This window comes from Castor canadensis, chromosome 2 (assembly GCF_047511655.1).
Source record: "Castor canadensis chromosome 2, mCasCan1.hap1v2, whole genome shotgun sequence".
Lineage (NCBI taxonomy): Eukaryota > Metazoa > Chordata > Mammalia > Rodentia > Castoridae > Castor > Castor canadensis.
Window position 1 is genome coordinate 196,826,584 of NC_133387.1, and position 20,228 is coordinate 196,846,811.

General features: G+C 39.8%; 1 protein-coding gene across 4 annotated transcripts; it reads left to right on the forward strand.

Moving 5' to 3' along the window:
* The first annotated feature begins 2,250 nt into the window (after positions 1–2,250).
* Mmp27 (matrix metallopeptidase 27) lies at positions 2,251–19,087 on the forward strand. Of its 4 annotated transcripts, none has more exons than XM_074066824.1 (10): positions 2,251–2,472; positions 3,254–3,492; positions 4,856–5,004; positions 5,096–5,227; positions 7,140–7,301; positions 7,483–7,600; positions 8,798–8,928; positions 9,922–10,081; positions 10,535–10,746; positions 18,551–19,086. In XM_074066824.1, exons 1-10 carry the CDS (start codon positions 2,371–2,373, stop codon positions 18,790–18,792), a joined length of 1,647 nt encoding a protein of 548 aa, XP_073922925.1. In that variant the 5' UTR covers positions 2,251–2,370; the 3' UTR covers positions 18,793–19,086. The 4 variants fall into 4 exon arrangements, with proteins under 4 accessions (XP_073922925.1, XP_073922926.1, XP_020023670.2 ...); XM_020168081.2 differs by having other exon boundaries at positions 2,255–2,472; positions 10,643–10,746; positions 18,551–19,083; XM_074066826.1 differs by having other exon boundaries at positions 2,316–2,472; positions 3,288–3,492; positions 18,551–19,087.
* Positions 19,088–20,228: the final 1,141 nt, after the last annotated feature.

Here is a 20,228-nt window from a genome sequence, read left to right on the forward strand (position 1 = left end):
AGGAACCAGGGAGCTAACACAGAGCCATAGCAGGAGTCCTCTGGTTGATAAAAGGAGAACAGCTTTGCAGCAGACCCAGGTTAGAGAGGACAAACAATTACTTCCTGGCCAGGGAGAGTTTGTGTTGCTAGATTTCCTGTCATGCTTGTTTATTTTAAGGATTTTCTATTGGAGAGTTTGGGCAGGAATTCACAAATAAAAACAAAAAGAAATCAACTCAGTTATCAACCTCAGAAAGGGAAAAGTACAAGAAAGGAGATAGAATCAGAGTATATTTTCATAGTCATAATTGCAAAAGCATTGATTAATGATTTAATAGAAACTTTACGGCAACCAAATTATAAAAATGAATTCTTTTCTATAGAAAGACATAACAATAACTTTAACATTGAAAACCCCCAGAAGTAATGGCATAAGTATGCTATTTAGAAATGTGGACTTAAGAATAAAGAAAAAAGCTATAAAAACATTTAGGGTTATCTCCAGAAAATGGGACTTGAAGGAATGAAAGTTTGGACAGAAAGATGCTAGTTTCCTTTATGTACAGGGCACCACTATTTGGATACTTCTTTTACTTTGGAATATCTGTAATTTTTAAATTTTGTTCTGAAATATTATAGACTTTAAAAGTCATGAAAGAATAATCTAAAGAATGTGTGCTCACATCAGTTTCTAATACCATTATGACACAAATCTCGGCCACGTCTACCTTCTCCCCTCCTGCCTTCTCTCCCCAGAGGCCACTTAGACATTTTTACACTGTATACATGTATTAAATGAGTAAACACTATTTATGAAACAGGAATTGTAATCAGCATGAGCTTTAAAGGCAAACTAATGTCTACTTAGGGTTGTAGTAAGTTCTTAAGCTATGCCACAGCATTTTTATTCAGGATCCCATAAAGGCAGATTTGGAAAGGCTGATGTACTGAGGAGCTAGTATTTGGGAAGAAAGGGAAGGAAAGTTTTTAACACTTGAAGGAGGAAAGTGGGAAAACAAGTGAGAGGACAAGTCTATAACAAGTAGTGCTGCTTCATCTGGAGTGGCCCAAGGAAAGAAAAGAGTACACTGCAATTAATTTAAAAGGCTCTTATTCACCACATCTTCACTTCTAACACCAACTTTGACCTTCAGCATCCTTCATGACCTGTGTCCTCCGTGAGTTCACCTTCCTAGTCAGCCACCTTCTCCATGAGATCCTTTGTCCCATCCCCCAGGGCTGTCTATACCTAAGTTTGCTCTGGTCCAAGCAGATTTCCTACAGTTCATTTCTGCTATGTTTCCTGCTTCCCATGGCCTTCCTCCCTCACACACCTCCTCCTTTCTGTGAGACTCAGCTCCTACTCATTCTTGTCCACCCAGTATCAGCCCCTCTGCAGGCTGTGCTCCCTACATGAAGCCTCTGGGCCATACCCATCAGCAGGAATCTAGCTGCCTTTTGGCTCTTCTCAGTTGTGTTGGTTAATCTTAATAGTCAACTTTATTGCATTAGGAGGCACATAGGATATTAGCAAACCATACTTCTGGGTGTGTCTGTGAGGCACTTCCAGACAGGATTAACTAAGAGAGGAAGGCCTGTCCTGAATGGGCTTGTACCACACAATAGGCTTGGAGGCCCTTTTGTTAAAGGGGAAAGAGGAAGCCAGACTCGTGACTGCCAGGGGCTGGATTTGCTCTGCCGTTCCCTTCCACCAAGATGCCCTGCCTCTCATCACGGCCCAGAAACAATGGGGCCGACCGCCCAAGGACTAAAACTCCGAAACCATGAGCCAAAATAAATCATTCCCCCCTTCAGTTCTTTTCTCAGATACTTTGTCACAGTGGTGAAAAGGCTACCACATCAGTTTTTGTAATTCACAGTTTATTTGGTGACCTGCCTCCATTTTGACTTATATTAGTCTCTGTATAAGTTTAAATTCTCCAGCATAGCTGCATTCACAGTAACAGGAAAATACAGTAGCAGCTGCTTGATAAACATCGATGTTTACCTTAGTTAATTAGCATAATCTGACTCCTGATTCAATTGTCTTTTCATAATACCACCCTAGCAGGATATTTTAAGAAATTACTTCATAAGAATTTATGGATGGAAGAACTAGCAACTTTGCAAAGAGAAAACTAACTTGGAGGCTTGCTTCATAGAATATTCAATTCACTAGTGAACAACGTGTTTAGTTTACTAAACACAATCGTGGACTGTGATTGCGAAATCAAGTCTATTGAAGAAAAAAAGCAACCTCTGACACACTTGATGGCAAGTGTCCTTTGCTGTTATTAATTAAATGATAATACAAGCCATCTCATGCCACGTCTTACTGCTTTCTAAATTCAGAGCTAAAAGAACAGGCTTTAACTGAAGAGAAAGAGGAATGAAGAGATTTCTGCCTCTATTTTTGTTTCTTGTAACATTTTCTTCTGCATTTCCTGCAGATCGAAAGGTGGAAAATGAAGAAAACATGCAACTGGCTCAGGTACTGTCTCAATAAATGTTATTAACAGATATCAATAAAAGTTCATTTTATTGCTTCTCTCAGGACCTTAAAAGGCAGCAAATTCCTGCGAGGAGCCCCCAACATTCTTGTGAAAAAAAGAGGTGATTTTTGTTTGTCTAGCTCTAAAGACAACAGGGACTGAGTGAGCGGAGGAAGGGGATAAGGGTAGAGGAGCAGAATTTGCTACAGCTTTAACAGTGGTCACAACCGAAGTAACAAGGAATGGAGATGTCTGGAAACACATTTTAAGACAATCAGGAGGACCCAGTCTACAATTTGGAGCTCCTTATGTTTCTCCCTCTCCCCTTTTCCCCTCCCCCTCCCTGTGTGTGTGTGTGTGTGTGTGTGTGTGTGTGAAGTACATTGCTTTGGAGGTTCTCCCTAAAAATCAGTCCAGTTAATTTGGTATATTTAGTTAAATCAAATAAATTTGCAAAATGGCTATCTCTCCTAGAATTGGCTTTAATTCTAAATGAAATCAACAAGAAAAGTATTTATGATGCACCATCATTCAATAGGTGGAAGCAGAGGGTTGGCATTTTATAGGCTGTGTGGTTTGGCTAATTCTAGTCACTCATAAATCAACTGATTCTTGGAATTGTAAGAACAGGATAACTCCTTTTCTTTTGCCTTTGGGGCCTTCCTTTCTTCTTTCTTTTTCCTTCCCACTGCCAAAAAAGAATTTCAGGCCATTTTGTTTTATCTTGAGATGAAAATTTGCTCTCCTGTAGTCTGTGTCTCTTTTTGTCTTTTCGGTCAGGCATATCTCAACCAGTTCTACTCTCTTGAAATAGAAGGCAGTCATCTTGTGCAAAGTGAGAACAGGAGTGTCTTAGATGGCAAAATCCGGGAAATGCAAGCATTTTTTGGATTGACAGTGACGGGAAAACTGGACTCCAACACACTTGAGATCATGAAGATGCCCAGATGTGGGGTGCCCGACGTGGGGCAGTATGGCTACACTCTCCCTGGCTGGAGAAAACACAACCTCACATACAGGTAATGCTTCCACCAACTTACAGAACTAGAAAGGGGCTTGAACATAATCTCCAAGAAACGATAATCATTGGTTTTTCCACTGACAGTTCCCACGTGCGTGTCACTTTGTGGATTTCATGTTTTTAATTCCTCACAACAGACCTATGATGTAGGCACTACTGCTACTGCCACCTTAAACACAGAGAAAGGAAGTTGGAAGGTTATATTCCATGGCCAAGGTCACACAGGAGAGTGGCACCAGCAGATAGGCTCCAGTCTCTAGGCTCTGCCTCCCCCAGGAAAGCTGAGGACCAGTAGCTCTGCCAGCTGGCTACAGATGCTTGGGGGACAGGATGACATGCATGCAGAGAAGATGGGAAGACCCTGAAGCATGTGCAGATCATTTAGAGATGTGTGTGTAGAGCTGAGGAGTCTTGGACAGGTTCAAGTATGGAGTTTGTCCACAGGCATCTTAAGGAAAGGGGCATTGGCTCATTGCTTGACAACCTATTGCCCTCATCGGACAAATAGAGGCAGTAACCTTTCTGACAGCTCTTCCTTCATCTCACTGAGTCTTAGGACTTGAGATAAAAATGAATTTAGCAAGAAAGGAAATAAAAACAAGAGAAAAAGTCTTTTCCAGGGTAACTCTCCACGGCTCTTAAGATTCTTAATATATGATATATGATACATTCACAAGACTGAGTTCCACAAGCAAGATTATAAAGATGATAAAGAAATCTCTTTATAATATGTTCATATACAAGCAAATGCATACATGAGATTAATGCTGTCCCACTGAGGGTATGATCATTTTGTGTGTGTATGGTACTGGGGTTTGAACTCAGGGTCTACACCTTAAGCCACTCCACCAGCCCTCTTCTGTGATGAGTATTTTCAAGATAGGGTCTCTCAAACTATTTGCCGTGGCTGGCTTTGAACCTCAATCCTCCTGATCTCTGCCTCCTGAGTAGTTAGGATTACAAGTGTGAGCCACTAGGGTCCAGCCAGAGTTATGATCCTTTCCTTTTTTTTTTTCCAGTGGCACTGGGGTTTGAACTCAGGGCCTCATGCTTGCTAAGCCCTCTACCACTTGAGCCCCTCCTCCAGTGAGGGTGCGATCTTAGGGAAGTCATTTAACTTCTTTGAGCCCCTTATGTTAAAGTGTTGCAATATGACCTGCTTCAAGGGCAGATAAAGGAATTACCTTATGTAGCATATTTGAAAAACTTCATTTACATAAAGTGTTTGCAAATGTAAGATAAGAGCACTTTACCAAGAGTTACTGCAGCCCATGGTTGGTAAGCTAGAAATGAATTTTGTAGTGCGTGTGGACATACATACGTGGATACCTAACAATTGTTATATTTTTGAAACCTTTCAGAATATTGAACTATACTCCAGATATGCCACGAGCTGATGTGGATGAGGCCATTCAAAAAGCACTGGAAGTGTGGAGCGCAGTCACTCCGCTAACTTTCACCAGGATTTCCAGGGGAATTGCAGATGTCATGATTGCCTTTAGGACTCGAGGTAAGGTTTCCAGCAGAGAGAAAAGGGTGGATGTTTTCATCTCTGGAGATTTGTGGCGACTGATCTTCTTCCCCCATGAATTGTATCTCAGTCCATGGTTGGTGTCCTCGTTATTTCGATGGCCCCTTGGGAGTCCTTGGCCATGCCTTTCCTCCTGGCCTGGGTCTGGGTGGCGACACTCACTTTGATGAGGATGAGAACTGGACCACTAAAGGCACAGTAGGTAAGTTTAATTTTCTTTATAAGAAAATTGTATTATTCTGAGAATTTCTGCAAAGAACAGCTTTGCAGCTAGTTTCCTTTAATCTCTAAATTTCCTAATTTCCCCACAATACTCCAAGCTGGCATCGATGGAAGTACTCAATAGCTATTTAGACAACTGTGCTTGTGTGGTTCATTCAGCACCTTATCCACACAACGCTCCCAAGAAGTTGTTAATCCTGGTATGACCAAAGCTGTCTCCATTTATTCATGTATGCATTTATACATCCACATTGTCTTGGAGTCCACTTTGTGCCTGAAACTATGCGAGGTGTTGTATGGACCACAAAGTTGTATTAGGGAAGTTGCAGCCTTTCAGAGGTTTATGATCCTGTGTGATGTTTAAGGCCTGGACCTACAACCCCCCAATACAAGGCAGGAAGTGCTCTGTGTTGAACCAATGGGAGAAGTCATCTATAGCATGGGGACTCAATGAAGACTCTAGGGAGGTTGTCATTTTGAGTGTAGGATTAAAGAATAGTTTGCAGGTTCATGGCCCATAAGAGGAGCTATTTAAAAGCATGAATGAACTTTCTGTTGTACCTCTTGCCCATGTACAAAGGGATTAGACCCTAGTTCTTATATTTGACCTATTCTTTTAAACCAAGTTGATTTTATTTCTGTTAATTGGCCTGACTAGCATCAGAAGTATTTTATTACTTTCCACACAAAAACTGAAAGTGTACTGTTGTATCAGTGTATGCATTAAACAAAGGAGCAGGCCCTAGATTCTCTGGTTCTCTCCACCTCTTTGTTCCTATCATTAACCCAAAATCTTGGGTATTGGGTTTGATTTCCAGAGGTGGAGTAAGTCATGTCTCCTCTGTATCTTCTGCTGAGCTATATCCCAGTATTTCTTTGGTCTTGGTCTTAAGGCAGTATGGGTGTAGCCAATCAGGAAATACCCTGCTACTTGTCAATATCAGGATTGGCAACCCTTGCTTAGACAGGCATTACTTGTGGATCTGGAGGCAGAGATCAGAGACTTCAATGTCTTTTTAGCCTTTAAAATCAATAGTTAGTAGTAATTGCTATCACCCATATTGCTTCAAGCCCTCTGCTAAATGGGATGTGTAGGGTAATTTATGAAAAATGTCCAAAGAACACCAAGTTGGAAAGGCTTGCTTGAGCAAGGCAGGAGATGAATACAGCCCTAGACCAGGTTCTGGTGGGCCCCCAGGCAGCAGTTCCAAAAGAGTTGCCATCTGACCATTTTATTACATTCCCTCAGAGTAGAAGGGGGTGGGAGAGAGAGCATACAGGACAGAAGGAATGATAGTATAAAGGCATAGAGATTAGAAAGAACTCAGCACAGATGAGAAATGCAACAGATTCAATATGGATCCCTGGTGGAATATGAAATTAGAATATGAGGCTGGAAGAAAGATAAGGACCAGATCATGGAGGGTTATGTGAAGGTATTTGGACTCAATCCTACAGCCAATAAAGAACCTCTGAAAATATAAAGAGTAGCAATATGATCACATATTTAAAGTCAAGCTGCAATCAAAACTGGTGACTTCATTTTTTTTTATAATTTTTAAGTCACTGGCCCACTCTGGACTGAACCTCTCCATGATGTGACTAATATCAATTATTAGTGTTGAAATATTTCCCAGATACATATAAGGATTAAGTCTATTCAGTAAGACTTCTCTCCTCTCTCTCTCCCTCTCCCTGCCTCTCTGTCTCTCTCTCTCTGCCTCGGTCTCTGTCTCTCTCTCTCCCCCACCCACCTCTCTGTGCTGGGGATTGAACTCAGAGCCTTCTGCATGCCAGGCAGATGTCAGGCACTCTGCCACTGAGATGCATGCCCAGCACGCACTCCCCTTTTGATCAACTCACATACTCCCCTTTCCCCTGTTTTTATCAAGGATTCAACTTGTTTCTTGTGGCTGCTCACGAATTTGGTCATTCACTGGGGCTCTCTCACTCCAATGATCACACAGCTTTGATGTTCCCAAATTATGTCTCCTTGGACCCTAACAAATACCCACTTTCCCAGGATGATATCAGAGGAATCCAGTCCATCTATGGTGAGCAAAATTATAAATCTGAATGTGTGACAACTAAATAGGAAGCTTTTCAGAAGGAAATTGAGAAAGTCACTATTTGAAATATTATCATGAAGAAAATATTCACTTAAGTAAGATCCTTGTGTAGACATATTTCCTCGTGCCTTCTTAATTTGCTGTGGTATTTCTTTTCTCATCAAAGGCCTGCCAAAGTCACCTCCCAAGCCAAAGGGACCCAATGTACCCCACGCTTGTGACCCTGGCCTGTCTTTTGATGCTATCACTACCCTGCGCAGAGAAGTAATGTTCTTTAAAGGCAGGTAAACCCATTCTCTTAGATCTTCAAATTCCTGTGGACATTTTCCTTTCCAAGGGACGTGGGGATAAAGAGAGTCCTAGGGACTGTAAGAATATATGGCTGTCACTTTCCATGTTATAAATTGAATGTGTGGTTTGAGTGTTTTACCATGAGCATATATCTTACACCTATTTAACAAATTGATTTTTCAAATGCTTTAAGCAATTTTTGAATTACTATAATATAAAAAGATGAAGTGAGTTCTTAGCCAAAATAAAACACTAATCCCACTGGTGTGGTAGAAATAACTTATACCTATTTCAGGAGCCTATTGTTAAATTTGCAAACCTGTTTGCTTCACATTGGCAACTTGAAACTGGCCATGGTTGAGTATTTTCACCCTGCAAATCAGCTAATACTAAAAATCAGGTCTTTTCCCACCCAGAGAGCCGGTTGGGTTAACATGTACCAGCACAGCACTGGCCATTTCTTAATGCTGCATCAATAAAGTGTTGGCTATGCAGAAGGCCTCTTTTTCCACTATGCATAACATATTGAAGTTAATTGCAGCCTGTATGTCCATTATGTACACCAGGACCCTGTTTTCAAGCAAAGTGTCAGTATACACACTATTTGACAAGGATACAGGACAAAAGAAAAGAACCTTTGGAATAGGATCCTTTCACCAGGATGACCTACACTGTTCCTGCCACCACTACCATGCTCTGAGCAGCACAGGGAGGAGCTGTCAGCTGGGGAGGGGGGCAGGTAATGGAAGGTAGGAACTTCTCAGTTATCACAAACTTCGAATTTTGTAGCCAGAAGGAAATTCTGAGGAAGTATTTTGGCAAACCAACAATATTTCTTCATCCCAGTAAACACCAGTATCCAAAGTTCCTCTTAGGATACTTGCTGTTGGCTTAGAATGGTGGGTGTTGCTGCAAAAATGAGCCCAGTGAGTACTCAGAACTATTCTATAAGATTTCCATGGATTATTTGCCAGTATGAGCACCCAGGAGGGTGGACACGAAGGCACATCCTGACCTCAGAAGTCCAAGGGATAGAACTAAATTTACAACCACCTAAACTTGCTGAGGAAAAATTGTGCCAATTCTCTAAATGATATCGACCAATTAGGCAAAAGGCAAGCCCGAGGTTGCAACATTTTCTTTGATGTAGATACACAGGCTACATGCATAGTGTTTTTTGTTTAACACAGGCACTTATGGAGGATCTATTATGATATTGAGGATGTTGAATTTGAATTAATTGCTTCACTCTGGCCATCTCTGCCAGCTGATCTTCAAGCTGCATATGAGAACCCCAAAGACAAGATTCTGTTTTTTAAAGGTAAACTTGCCTACCATAATTTCTCTTCTTCTTCTCTTTGCCTTAACGGGACAGTGAGCATTTTGGTATAAGGAATATAATTTTCATGTGTGAGCCAAATGGACAGGGCCTCTACCCTCATCCAGGGCTCCTTTCAAAAAGAACAGCTAGATCAGGTGCCAGGGCTCATGCCTATAATCCTAGCTACTCAGGAAGCAGAGATCAGGAGGATTGTGGTTCAGACTCAGTGCAGGCAAATAGTGCATGAGACCCCATCCTGAAAAAACCCATCACAAAAAGGACTGGTGGAGTTCCTCAAAAGAAGGCCTGCCTAGCAAGTGTGAGGCCCTGGGTTCAAACCCCAGTGCTGCCAAAAAAACAAAACAAAAAAATTATCCAAGGGATTCTCTATGGAGTGAAGATAAACGCTATCCCTAAAGGAGCTTGTATGATACAAACTTAAAAGCCCTTTTTTCTGTCAAATAAAGGTAATCTGTCTTTCACATTCTCTTTTTATAATGTTATCATATTTGGCAAATAAAAATAAAAGTTTCTATGAATTTCAGATAAACAACAAATAATTTTAGCATATATATGCCAAAACCAGGTTACCATTTATTTGAAATTCAAATTTAACTAGACTCTTATATCTAATTTAACAGCCCTACTTTTTACAAAAAACTTCATCAGATTACTAGTTTATAAGAGTCCTCGGGGCTGAAATTTAGAAATTGTCCAAACATACTTGCTTGTTTTAACAATTAGTCAATTAAATGTGATCAGTAAAGTGAGGCCAGTTGATAAGGTGTGCATACTATTGACCACTGTTCTATATCATTTGTTTGATGTTAGTGATAGAAGCAACTGAAGAAAGTGGTGAGAATAAATGGAGGAAAGAGAGGAGACAGCACTGCAGCTGAGGGAATTAGGAATCTGGTTGTTTTCAAACTTCTGGAGACATGGTGTCTCCCTCCAGGACACAGATCAGAACGTAATCACATTTCCTCTTCCTAGATGAAAACTTCTGGGTAGTCAGAGGGTATGCCATCTTGCCAGGTTATCCCAAATCCATCCAGACACTTGGCTTTCCAAGACGCGTGAAGAAAATTGATGCAGCTGTCTGTGACAGAAACACAAGGAAAACCTACTTCTTTGTGGGCATTTGGTGCTGGAGGTAAGTTTACAGCCAACTGTCCCTTTCGTTTTATTATGGAGAAAAATGTGCACAAGACCATCACTTTGACACAGACAGAAATAAAATAAATCTGTAGTCTTCTGCAAGTAAATTTTGTTGAAGACAGTCTCTAGTGGATGACACTTACCAAACTAAAAGATGTGTCAATGAGCCCAACAATCTTTTTCCAACTTAAAAAATAAAGTTAAGATAACATAATAACACTACTGATGCCTGCCTAATTTCCAATGACAGAAACATATCCAGTGAAAATCTAGGAATGCTCCAAGACGAGCTCCTCACTTAACAATCCCACAGAATAGCAACAATGATAAATGATGGACTTTTCCCCAGTCATGTGTTATTGCTAAGATACAATAAATGGCTCTGGCTCAGCCAAACATGATCTCCACCATATTTTTATTATTAATCCCATTTACCTCCCTCTACCAGGCCTACTTATCCTCCATATCCCTGCTTGGCTCTAAGTTGGGCAGTAGAAGAGTTAAGCTCTTCTCCCAAAAGAAATCCAGTAGAAACCTTTCAAACCCACGCATGCAGGTATGATGAGATGACCCAAACCATGGACAGAGGGTTCCCACAAAGAGTGGTAAAATTCTTCCCGGGAATCAGTCTCCGTGTTGACGCTGCTTTCCAGCGTGAAGGTAAGCATGGGTGGCTGAGCTGCGAGGGTGCTTGGCAGAGTGTATTGAATGCAGAAGGAGCCAGCACAAGACCTTAAGCATTTGACTTCAGCGTATTTTACTGCTCTTAAGTACATACATTAAACAATACCATTAACGCAGCAGACATCATCGCAAATGCAGAACTAAACTCTCTGTGACAAATCTACTATTGCAAACCTACATAAAAAAGTGCCAAAATTCGGTTTTTCATCACCGATCCAAGATATCCTCTAAAAAAAATCCAGAAAAGTGAAAAATGACTAGGCATGTGAGCTGAACAATGCTTTTCAAACTTTAATATGTATAATTTACTGTACATAGCTTGGGGTTCTTGTGTAGAAACTACAAATTTCAAGCCTCAGAGGCAGTAGGATTGTGGGTAAAACACAGGAATCCAATTTTAAAAGAGCCTCAGGCAATTTACTACATACCATCCAGCTACTGTATTTTCTTTTTTTTTTCTTTTATTCAAATGTGCACACAATGTTTATGTCATCTCTCCCCTCTTCTCCCCACCCCCTCCCTTAACCTCCTGCCCCTTCCCTCTCCCCCATTACCCCCTCACTACCAGGCAGAAACTATTTTGCCTTTATCTCTAATTTTGTTGTAGAGAGAGTATAAGCAATAATAGGAAGGAACAAGGGTTTTTGCTGCTTGAGATAAGAATAGCTATACAGGGCGTTGACTCACATTAATTTCCTGTGCGTGGGTGTTACCTTCTAGGTTAATTCTTTTTGATCTCACCTTTTCTCTAGTTCCTGGTCCCCTTCTCCTATTGGCCTCTGTCAATTTAAAGATTCTGCATTAGTTTCTCTGCACTGAGGGCAACAAATGCTATCTAGTTTTTTGGATGTCTTACCTATCCTCACACCTCCATTGTGTGCTCTGGCTTTATCATGTAATCAAAGTCCAATCCCCTTGTTGTGTTTGCCCTTGATCTAATGTCCACATATGAGGGAGAACACACAATTTTTGGTCTTTTGGGCCAGGCTAACCTCACTCAGAATGATGTTCTCCAGTTCCATCCATTTATTTTCGAATGATGATTTCATTCTTCTTCATGGCTGCATAAAATTCCATTGTGTATAGATACCACATTTTCTTAATCCATTCGTCAGTGGTGGGGCATCTTGGCTGTTTCCATAACTTGCCTATTGTGAATAGTGCCGCAATAAACATGGGTGTGCAGGTGCCTCTGGAGTAACCTGTGTCACAGTCTTTTGGGTATATCCCCAAGAGTGGTATTGCTGGATCAAATGGTAGATCAACGTTTAGATTTTTAAGTAGCCTCCAAATTTTTTTCCAGAGTGGTTGTACTAGTTTACATTCCCACCAGCAGTGTAAGAGGGTTCCTTTTTCCCCCGCATCCTCGCCAACACCTGTTGGTGGTGGTGTTGCTGATGATGGCTATTCTAACAGGGGTGAGGTGGAATCTTAGCGTGGTTTTAATTTGCATTTCCTTTATTGCTAGAGATGGTGAGCATTTTTTCATGTGTTTTCTGGCCATTTGAACTTCTTCTTTTGAGAAAGTTCTGTTTAGTTCACTTGCCCATTTCTTTATTGGTTCATTAGGTTTGGGAGAGTTTAGTTTTTTGAATTCCCTGTATATTCTGGTTATCAGTCCTTTGTCTGATGTGTAGCTGGTAAATATTTTCTCCCACTCTTTGGGTGGTCTCTTCAGTTTAGAGACCATTTCTTTTGATGACAGAAGCTTTTTAGTTTTATGAAGTCCCATTTATCTATGCTATCTCTTGGTTGCTGAGCTGCTGGAGTTCCATTGAGAAAGTCCTTGCCTATACCTATTAGTTCCAAAGTATTTCCTATTCTTTCTTGTACCAACTTTAGAGTTTGTGGTCTGCTATTAAGATCCTTGATCCATTTTGAGTTAATCTTGGTATAGGGTGATATACATGGATCTAGTTTCAGTTTTTTGCAGACTGCTAACCAGTTTTCCCAGCAGTTTTTGTTGAAGAGGCTGCTTTTTCTCCATCGTATATTTTTAGCTCCTTTGTCAAAGACAAGTTGGTTATAGTGTGTGACTTCATATCTGGGTCCTCTATTCTGTTCCACTGGTCTTCATGTCTGTTTTTGTGCCAGGACCATGCTGTTTTTATCGTTATTGCTTTGTAATATAGTTTGAAGTCAGGTATTGTGATACCTCCTGCATTGTTCTTTTGACTGAGTATTGCCTTGGCTATTTGTGGCCTCTTGTGTTTCCATATTAATTTCACAGTAGGTGTTTCAATCTCTTTAATGAATGTCACTGGAATTTTGATGGGAATTGCATTAAACATGTAGATTACTTTTGGGGGTATCGACATTTTTACTATGTTGATTCTACCAATCCATGAGCATGGGAGATCTCTCCACTTTCTGTAGCCTTCCTCAATCTCTTTCTTCAGAAGTTTATAGTTTTCCTTGTAGAGGTCATTCACATCTTTTGTTAGGATTACACCTAGGTATTTGATTTTTTTTGAGGCTATTGTAAATGGAATTGTTTTCATACATTTTTTTCAGTTTGCTCATTGTTAGTGCATAGAAATGCTAATGATTTTTCTATGTTGATTTTATATCCTGCTACCTTGCTATAGCTATTGATGATGTCTAGAAGCTTTTGAGTAGAGTTTTTTGGGTCTTTAAGGTATAGGATCATATAATCTGTAAATAGGGATATTTTGACAGTTTCTTTCCCTATTTGTATGCCTTTTATTCCTTCTTCTTGCCTAATTGCTCTGGCTAGGAATTCCAGTACTATGTTTGAATAGGAGTGGAGATAGTGGGCATCCTTGTCTCATTCCTGATTTTAGAAGAAATGGTTTCAGTTTTTCTCCATTAAGTATAATGCTGGCTGTAGGTTTGTCATATATAGCTTTTATGATGCTGAGGTACTTTCCTTCTATGCCTAGTTTCCTTAGAGCTTTTATCATGAAATGGTGTTGGATCTTATCAAAGGCTTTTTCTGCATCTATTGAGATGATCAAGTGGTTTTTGTCTTTGCTTCTGTTAATGTGGTTTATTACATTTATTGATTTTCATATGTTGAACAACCCCTGCATCCCTGGGATGAAGCCTACTTGGTCGTGGTGAATAATATTTTTGATGTGTTGTTGAATTCGGTTTGCCATTATTTTATTGAGGATTTTTGCATCAATGTTCATTAAGGAGATTGGCCTTTAGTTCTCCTTTTTGGAGGTGTCTTTGCCTGGTTTTGGGATAAGTGTAATGCTGGCTTCATAAAATGTGTTAGGCAGTTTTCCTTCCCTTTCTATTTCACAGAACAGTTTAAGGAGGGTTGGTATCAGTTCTTCTTTAAAGGTCTGATAGAATTCAGCAGAGAATCCATCAGGTCCTGGACTTTCTTTTTTGGGAGACTCTTGATTGCTGCTTCAATTTCATTTTGTGTTATAGATCTATTCAGGTGATTAATGTCCCCTTGGTTCAGTTTTGGATGATCATATGTATCTAGAAATCTGTCCATTTCTTTAAGATTTTCAAATTTATTTGCATATAGGCTCTCAAAGTAGTCTCTGATGATTTCCTGGACTTCCATGGTGTTTGTTGTTATCTCCCCTGTTGCATTCCTGATTTTACTAATTTGGGTTTTTTCTCTCCTCATTTTAGTCAGGTTTGCCAGGGGTCTATCAATCTTGTTTATTTTTTCAAAGAACCAACTTTGTATGGTTTTTGTGGTTTCTATTTTATTGATTTCAGCTCCTAATTTTATTATTTCTAACCTTTTATTTGTTTTGGGATTTGCTTGTTCTTGTTTTTCTAGGAGTTTGAGATGTATCATTAGGTCATTGATTTGGGATCTTTCAGTGTTTTTAATATATGCACTCATGGCTATAAACTTTCCTCTCAGGACTGCCTTTGCCGCCGTGTCCCATAGGTTCTGGTAGGTTGTGTTTTCATTTTCACTGACTTCCAGGAGCCTTTAATTTCTTCTTTTATTCCATCAATGACCAATTGTTCATTAAACAATTAGTTACTCAGTTTCCAGCTGTTTGCATGTTTTTTGTCTTTACTTTTGTTGTTGAGTTCTAGTTTTACTGCATCAGATAGTATGCACAGTATAATTTCTATTTTCTTATATTTGCTGAGGCTTGCTTTGTGCCCTAGGATATGATCTATTTTAGAGAAGATTTCCATGGGCTGCTGAGAAGAATGTATATTGTGTAGAAGTTGGATGAAATGTTCTGTAGACATCAAGTAGGTCCATTTGATCTATGGTATGTTTTAGATCTAGGATTTCTTTATTGATTTTTTGTTTGGATGACCTACCTATTGATGATAATGGGGTGTTAAAGTCTCCCACAATCACTGTGTTGATGTTAATATATGCTTTTAGGTCTTTCAGGGTATGTTTGATGAAATTGGGTGTGTTGACATTGGGTGCATATAGGTTGATAATTATTATTTCCTTTTGGTCTATTTCCCCTTTTATTAGTATAGAATGTCCTTCTTTATCTTGTTTGATCAATGTAGGTTTGAAGTCTACTTTGTCACAGATAAGTATTGCTACTCCTGCCTGTTTTGGGGGGACATTGGCTTGGTAAATCTTCTTCCAGCATTTCATCCTAAGCCTATGCTTATTTCTGTCAGTGAGATGAGTCTCCTGTAAGCAACAAATTGTTGGATCTTCCTTTTTAATCCATTTCGTCAAGCGGTGCCTTTTGATGGGTGAATTAAGTCCATTAACATTAAGCGTTAGTACTGATAGGTATGTGGTGATTCCTGTCATTTAGTTGTCTTAGCTGTTTGAAGGTTTGATTTTGTGTACCTAAGTTGAGGTTACTCTCTACTGTCTTGCTTTTTCTTTTCCTGTGGTTTGGTGCTGCCTGTCTTTTCATGGTTAAGTTGGGTTTCACTTTCTGTGTGCAGAATCCCTTGTAGAATCTTTTGTAGTGGTGGCTTTGTGGTCACATATTGTTTTAGTTTCTGCTTATCATGGAAGACTTTTATTGCTCCATCTACTTTGAATGATAGTTTTGCTGTGTAGAGTATCCTAGGGTTGAAGTTATTTTCATTCAGTGCCTGGAAGACCTCACCCCAAGCTCTTCTTGCCTTTAATGTTTCTGTTGAGAAGTCTGCTGTGATTTTGATGGGTTTACCTTTGTATGTTATTTGTTTTTTCTCTCTTACAGACTTCAATATTCTTTCTCGAGTCTCTGTACTTGTTGTTTTAATGATAATATGTTGTGGGGTAGTTCTATTTTGGTCAGGTCTGTTTGGTGTTCTGGAGGCTTCCTGTACCTGTATGAGCATAGTTTTCTCTAGATTTGGGAAATTTTCTGTTATTATTTTGTTGAATATATTATGCATTCCTTTTGCTTGCCCCTCTTCTCCTTCTTCAGTGCCCATGATTCTCAGATTTAGTCTTTTGATGGAGTCAGTAAGTTCTTGCATTTTCTTTTCACAGGTCTTGAGTTGTTTAACTAATAGTTCTTTGGTTTTCCTTTGATTACCATTTCATCTTTGAGTTCTGAGATTCTGTCTTCTGTCTTCTGCTGGGTTGGCCTTCCATTTTGTTTTGCATTTCTGTTTCATTCTTTTTCTGAGTTTTTCCATATCCTGAGTTTCTTCTTCTTTAATATTGTCTATTTTCATCCAGAGTTTATTTATCTCTTTATTTATCATGTTTTTTGTTTCACTTTGGTGTTTATACAGTGCTTCTATAGTTTCTTTTATTTTTCTTCTGCTTTCTCAAATTCTTTATTTTTGTTGTCTTGGAATTTCTTGAGTGTCTCTTGCACATTTTGGTTGACAATATCCAATATCATCTCTATAAAATTCTCATTGATTACTTGCAGGATTTCTTGTTCTTGTGGGCTTCATTGGGTTCTTTGGCATAGTTTATCTTCGTTTTGTTGGAGTCTGGATCTGGGCATCTGTTTTCTTCATTTCCTCTGGTTCCTGTACTAGTTTATTATTGGGGGGAAAATGGTCTCCCTCTTTTTTCCATCTTCCCATCATTGCCCTTGCTCTTGTTACTATCTCTGTACTGTGTGTAATTCAGTATTGTCTAGCTTGTAATAATAACAATGGTGATATCTAGAGTAGAAGGGTGAGAGGAGAGGGAAAGCAAAGAAGGTAAAGAAAAAGGGAAAAAAAACAAAACAAACATACACACACACACACACACACACACACACACATACAAAACAGAGCCAAAGAAATAAACAGGGAGAGATAGTGTACTAATCAACAGTGAGCTAAACAGGCATTTGAGAGACAGAGATAGGATTTAAAAAAAATCCCCAAGTTCAAATGCAATAAAGTTTCAGTCTTAATAATTTTGGTGTTAGTCCTTCAGCCTCTAGTCCTGGTGTAGGTGTCTGAGAAGAAGTTCTGTCATTGTCTCATCAAAGAGGAAAACAAAGCAAAACAAAACAAAAAAAATCCCAAGTTCAAATGCAATACAGTTTCAGTTAGTCCTTCAGCATCCAATGCTAGTTCTGTCATTGTCTCATCAAAGGAAGAGAAAAACAAACAACTACAAAGAAAGAGTCTGGAGACAGCTTTGTGAATGTCTATCTGAGGCTGCAGCTCACCTGCCACCTACTGTCAGCCAGCTGCTGCTGCAGGCTTTACTTATGCAGATCTCAGGAATGAGCTTTACACTCACCTAGCCCAGCAGGCTTTGTTTATGTAGAGTTGTCCTGGACGCATGACCCTTTTGTTTTCTCCAGTGTACATCCCTACCTGCCTGTTGCAATTGCAGTCCTTTTTTATTTAGAGTTCACGTGGGGAGGTGCCCCTCCCCCACTCTCTGGTGGAGCTTTCCACACTTTAGCCTCTGTTACAAGCTTTCCCCTCTCCAAGGTTGCTGGGCAGGTGCCACTGCTGCTGCCTTCTCCCACTGGCTTGTTTATTTACAGTTCGCATGGGGAGTGCCCCTTCCCCACTCTCCAGAGCTCAGGGCGCCCCACCCTCTTTGCTACCTGTCTTTTTTTTTTTTCATCTGTTTGTTTATTATTCAGTTTGGTTTTTTTCTCTTTTTTTTCCTGGGGGGTGGTCAGTCTGCCCAGGGGGCTGTGCTGATCTGGCCCACGGTTGTCTGTAGGAGTTCCGCATGCCATTTAGCTCACCTGGTGGTCTGCTTCTTCCAAGCAGTTTAGAAGCTGGAGTCTGGCGGTGTGAGAGCCCTCCTGGTTTCTCCGTTTAACATGACGTGGGGATGATGTGCATGGGTTGGGGGTGTGGAGGAGTCAGAGTTTTGCCTCTTCTTGGTGGTTTTTCCTGCAAGGCGTATCTCCAGCGTCTCTCCAAGATTTTACTTTAGGAAACACACTTTCTGCTTCCTCCCTCTAGTTGCCATCTTGGAATCTCCCAGCTACTGTATTTTCAAAGACAACCCACCATGGAGTAATCTGATGCCTAAAAATGCTTTTGTGGAACACAATTATTATTTCTATGACATCTACCACAAAATCTAAAACAGATAAAAGCATAACAGCTCTAAGGAAATGAGAATGTAGGGCTCAAGGCCAAAGCCCCAGGGGCCTTCTCCCCCTTGTTAGATGCTTTGCAGAAACCTAGTTTGAGAACCTCTGACAGACCACACTCTGCTAAGAAGTCCCTTGAAACTTGTGTTTCCCACCTTGGCTTCCACTTCAGGGAAATAAAATAATAAGATTCCCATATGGCAATAGAATAGTAAAATGAATCTGATTCCACTGTGCCTCTGTTCTCTCTCATGTTATTTTATTCTCTATTCATAAATCAACATGTATGGACCATGATGTAGTTATGCAAAATAACTAACCCAGCTTCTCCGTCTCAGGTTTCTTCTATTTTTTCCGTGGATCAAAGCAATTTGAGTATGACATTAAAGCAAAGAACATCACCCGAGTGATGAGAACCAACACTTGGCTCCTGTGTAAAGAACCACTGAGCTCAATATTTGATTTTGAAATCAAGGAAAAAGCACATTCAGGAGGCGTGAGGCTATTACATCATAAACATTTAAGTTTTCTTATTTTCAGCATTATTCATCTGCTGAAAAAAATTTATAGCTATCAATAAATTCATATACCTAAAATAAATCTCAAGAATTCTTTTTATCTGAACCCTGTGTCAAAGAGAGTAGAATCTTTCTTCAACATTGACTTGCTACTCCTACGTCTAAGTATGAGATTTTACAACCACCTTGAGCTACATGATTCTTTTAATGAGAAGTTATTAAATATAAACAAATTTTCTGACTATATTTTAAGCCTATTTCATGCTTTGTGGACTTGGAAAAGTAAGATGTGTCTTAAAACTAAATACTGTAGAGATCTATTAAACCAATCTGTAGCATTCCATTTTGTCTGGTCCTTTGGAGTTTTAGAGGCCCAATAAAATTCATCCAGCATCCCCGTGCATGTCCCAAACTCACCCCTCAAATAAGTTACTCCAGTTCCCAAAAAGAAGAGTGAGAGCCTGGATATGTGTGAGCCTGTTACATTTGGGACAATTCTCTGTAAATAAGGAACTAGCCAGAGAAGGAAAGAATGTTCCTCCTGCCTTCCCCCACACATTGACCAATGCATTTAACCATTACTTACAGAGCTTAAAATTGAGTTTTGTACACACTGCTGTCCTATACAAGTAACGTAAGGGTCTCCTCCTTGTGTTTGAGATATATGGGCATTGCCTGAGCCGATGGATAGAAAGCTCCTGTCTTCTTTGTTCCATTGTGTATTTCTGGAGTTTATAAATCTTATGATTAGATTTTATCTATATACTCTCAAAGCTAAGTGTTTAGCAAAGCTCTTAATAAATTTTCTCACCTAGAAGGTGGGAGATTGACAGTTGAACTTGATTCTGATGGAGTGACATATTGAGTCTGTGTCGACTTATAGAAAAGAAGTATAGAAATCTCATTAAGAAAAAACATAACAGACACTTGCTTTGTCCCTTATGGTTTCTCAAGTGCCTGTGATAAGATCTGGAAAGAAATAACTTTAAAAACAAGCACAGACAAGACTATGTTGACAATAGTTATTCACTTTGGAGATTTAAGCAGCGAGATGGATCAGAAATGAATTCACACAGCGGTAATGTATTTTAATTCCTTTTTGCCTGAGTGCAAAGAGGAAAACTCATCATAATGCTTCTGTTATTTATAATGGACACGCTGTCTTAAGACACTGGCCTAAAGCCAGGGGAGGTGGTACACATCATAATCCCAGCACACAAGGATTGGAGGCATGGCTCAAGTGGTACCAAGCCCAAGACCCGTAGTTCAAGAGAACCTGCCTAGCAAGCCCAAGACACAGTATGTCAAACTCCAGTATGAAAAAAAATAAAAAATAGCCCAGGACACAAAAGTGGAGTCAGGAAAAGGGTGGAGAATTCAGGCCAAATTGGGCTACAGTTCAAGATGATCTCAAAAAAACAAAAACAAAAACAAAACAAACAAAAGAATGATACCTGAAGAACAGAACACGCACATCACACATCTTCAGAATGAAATT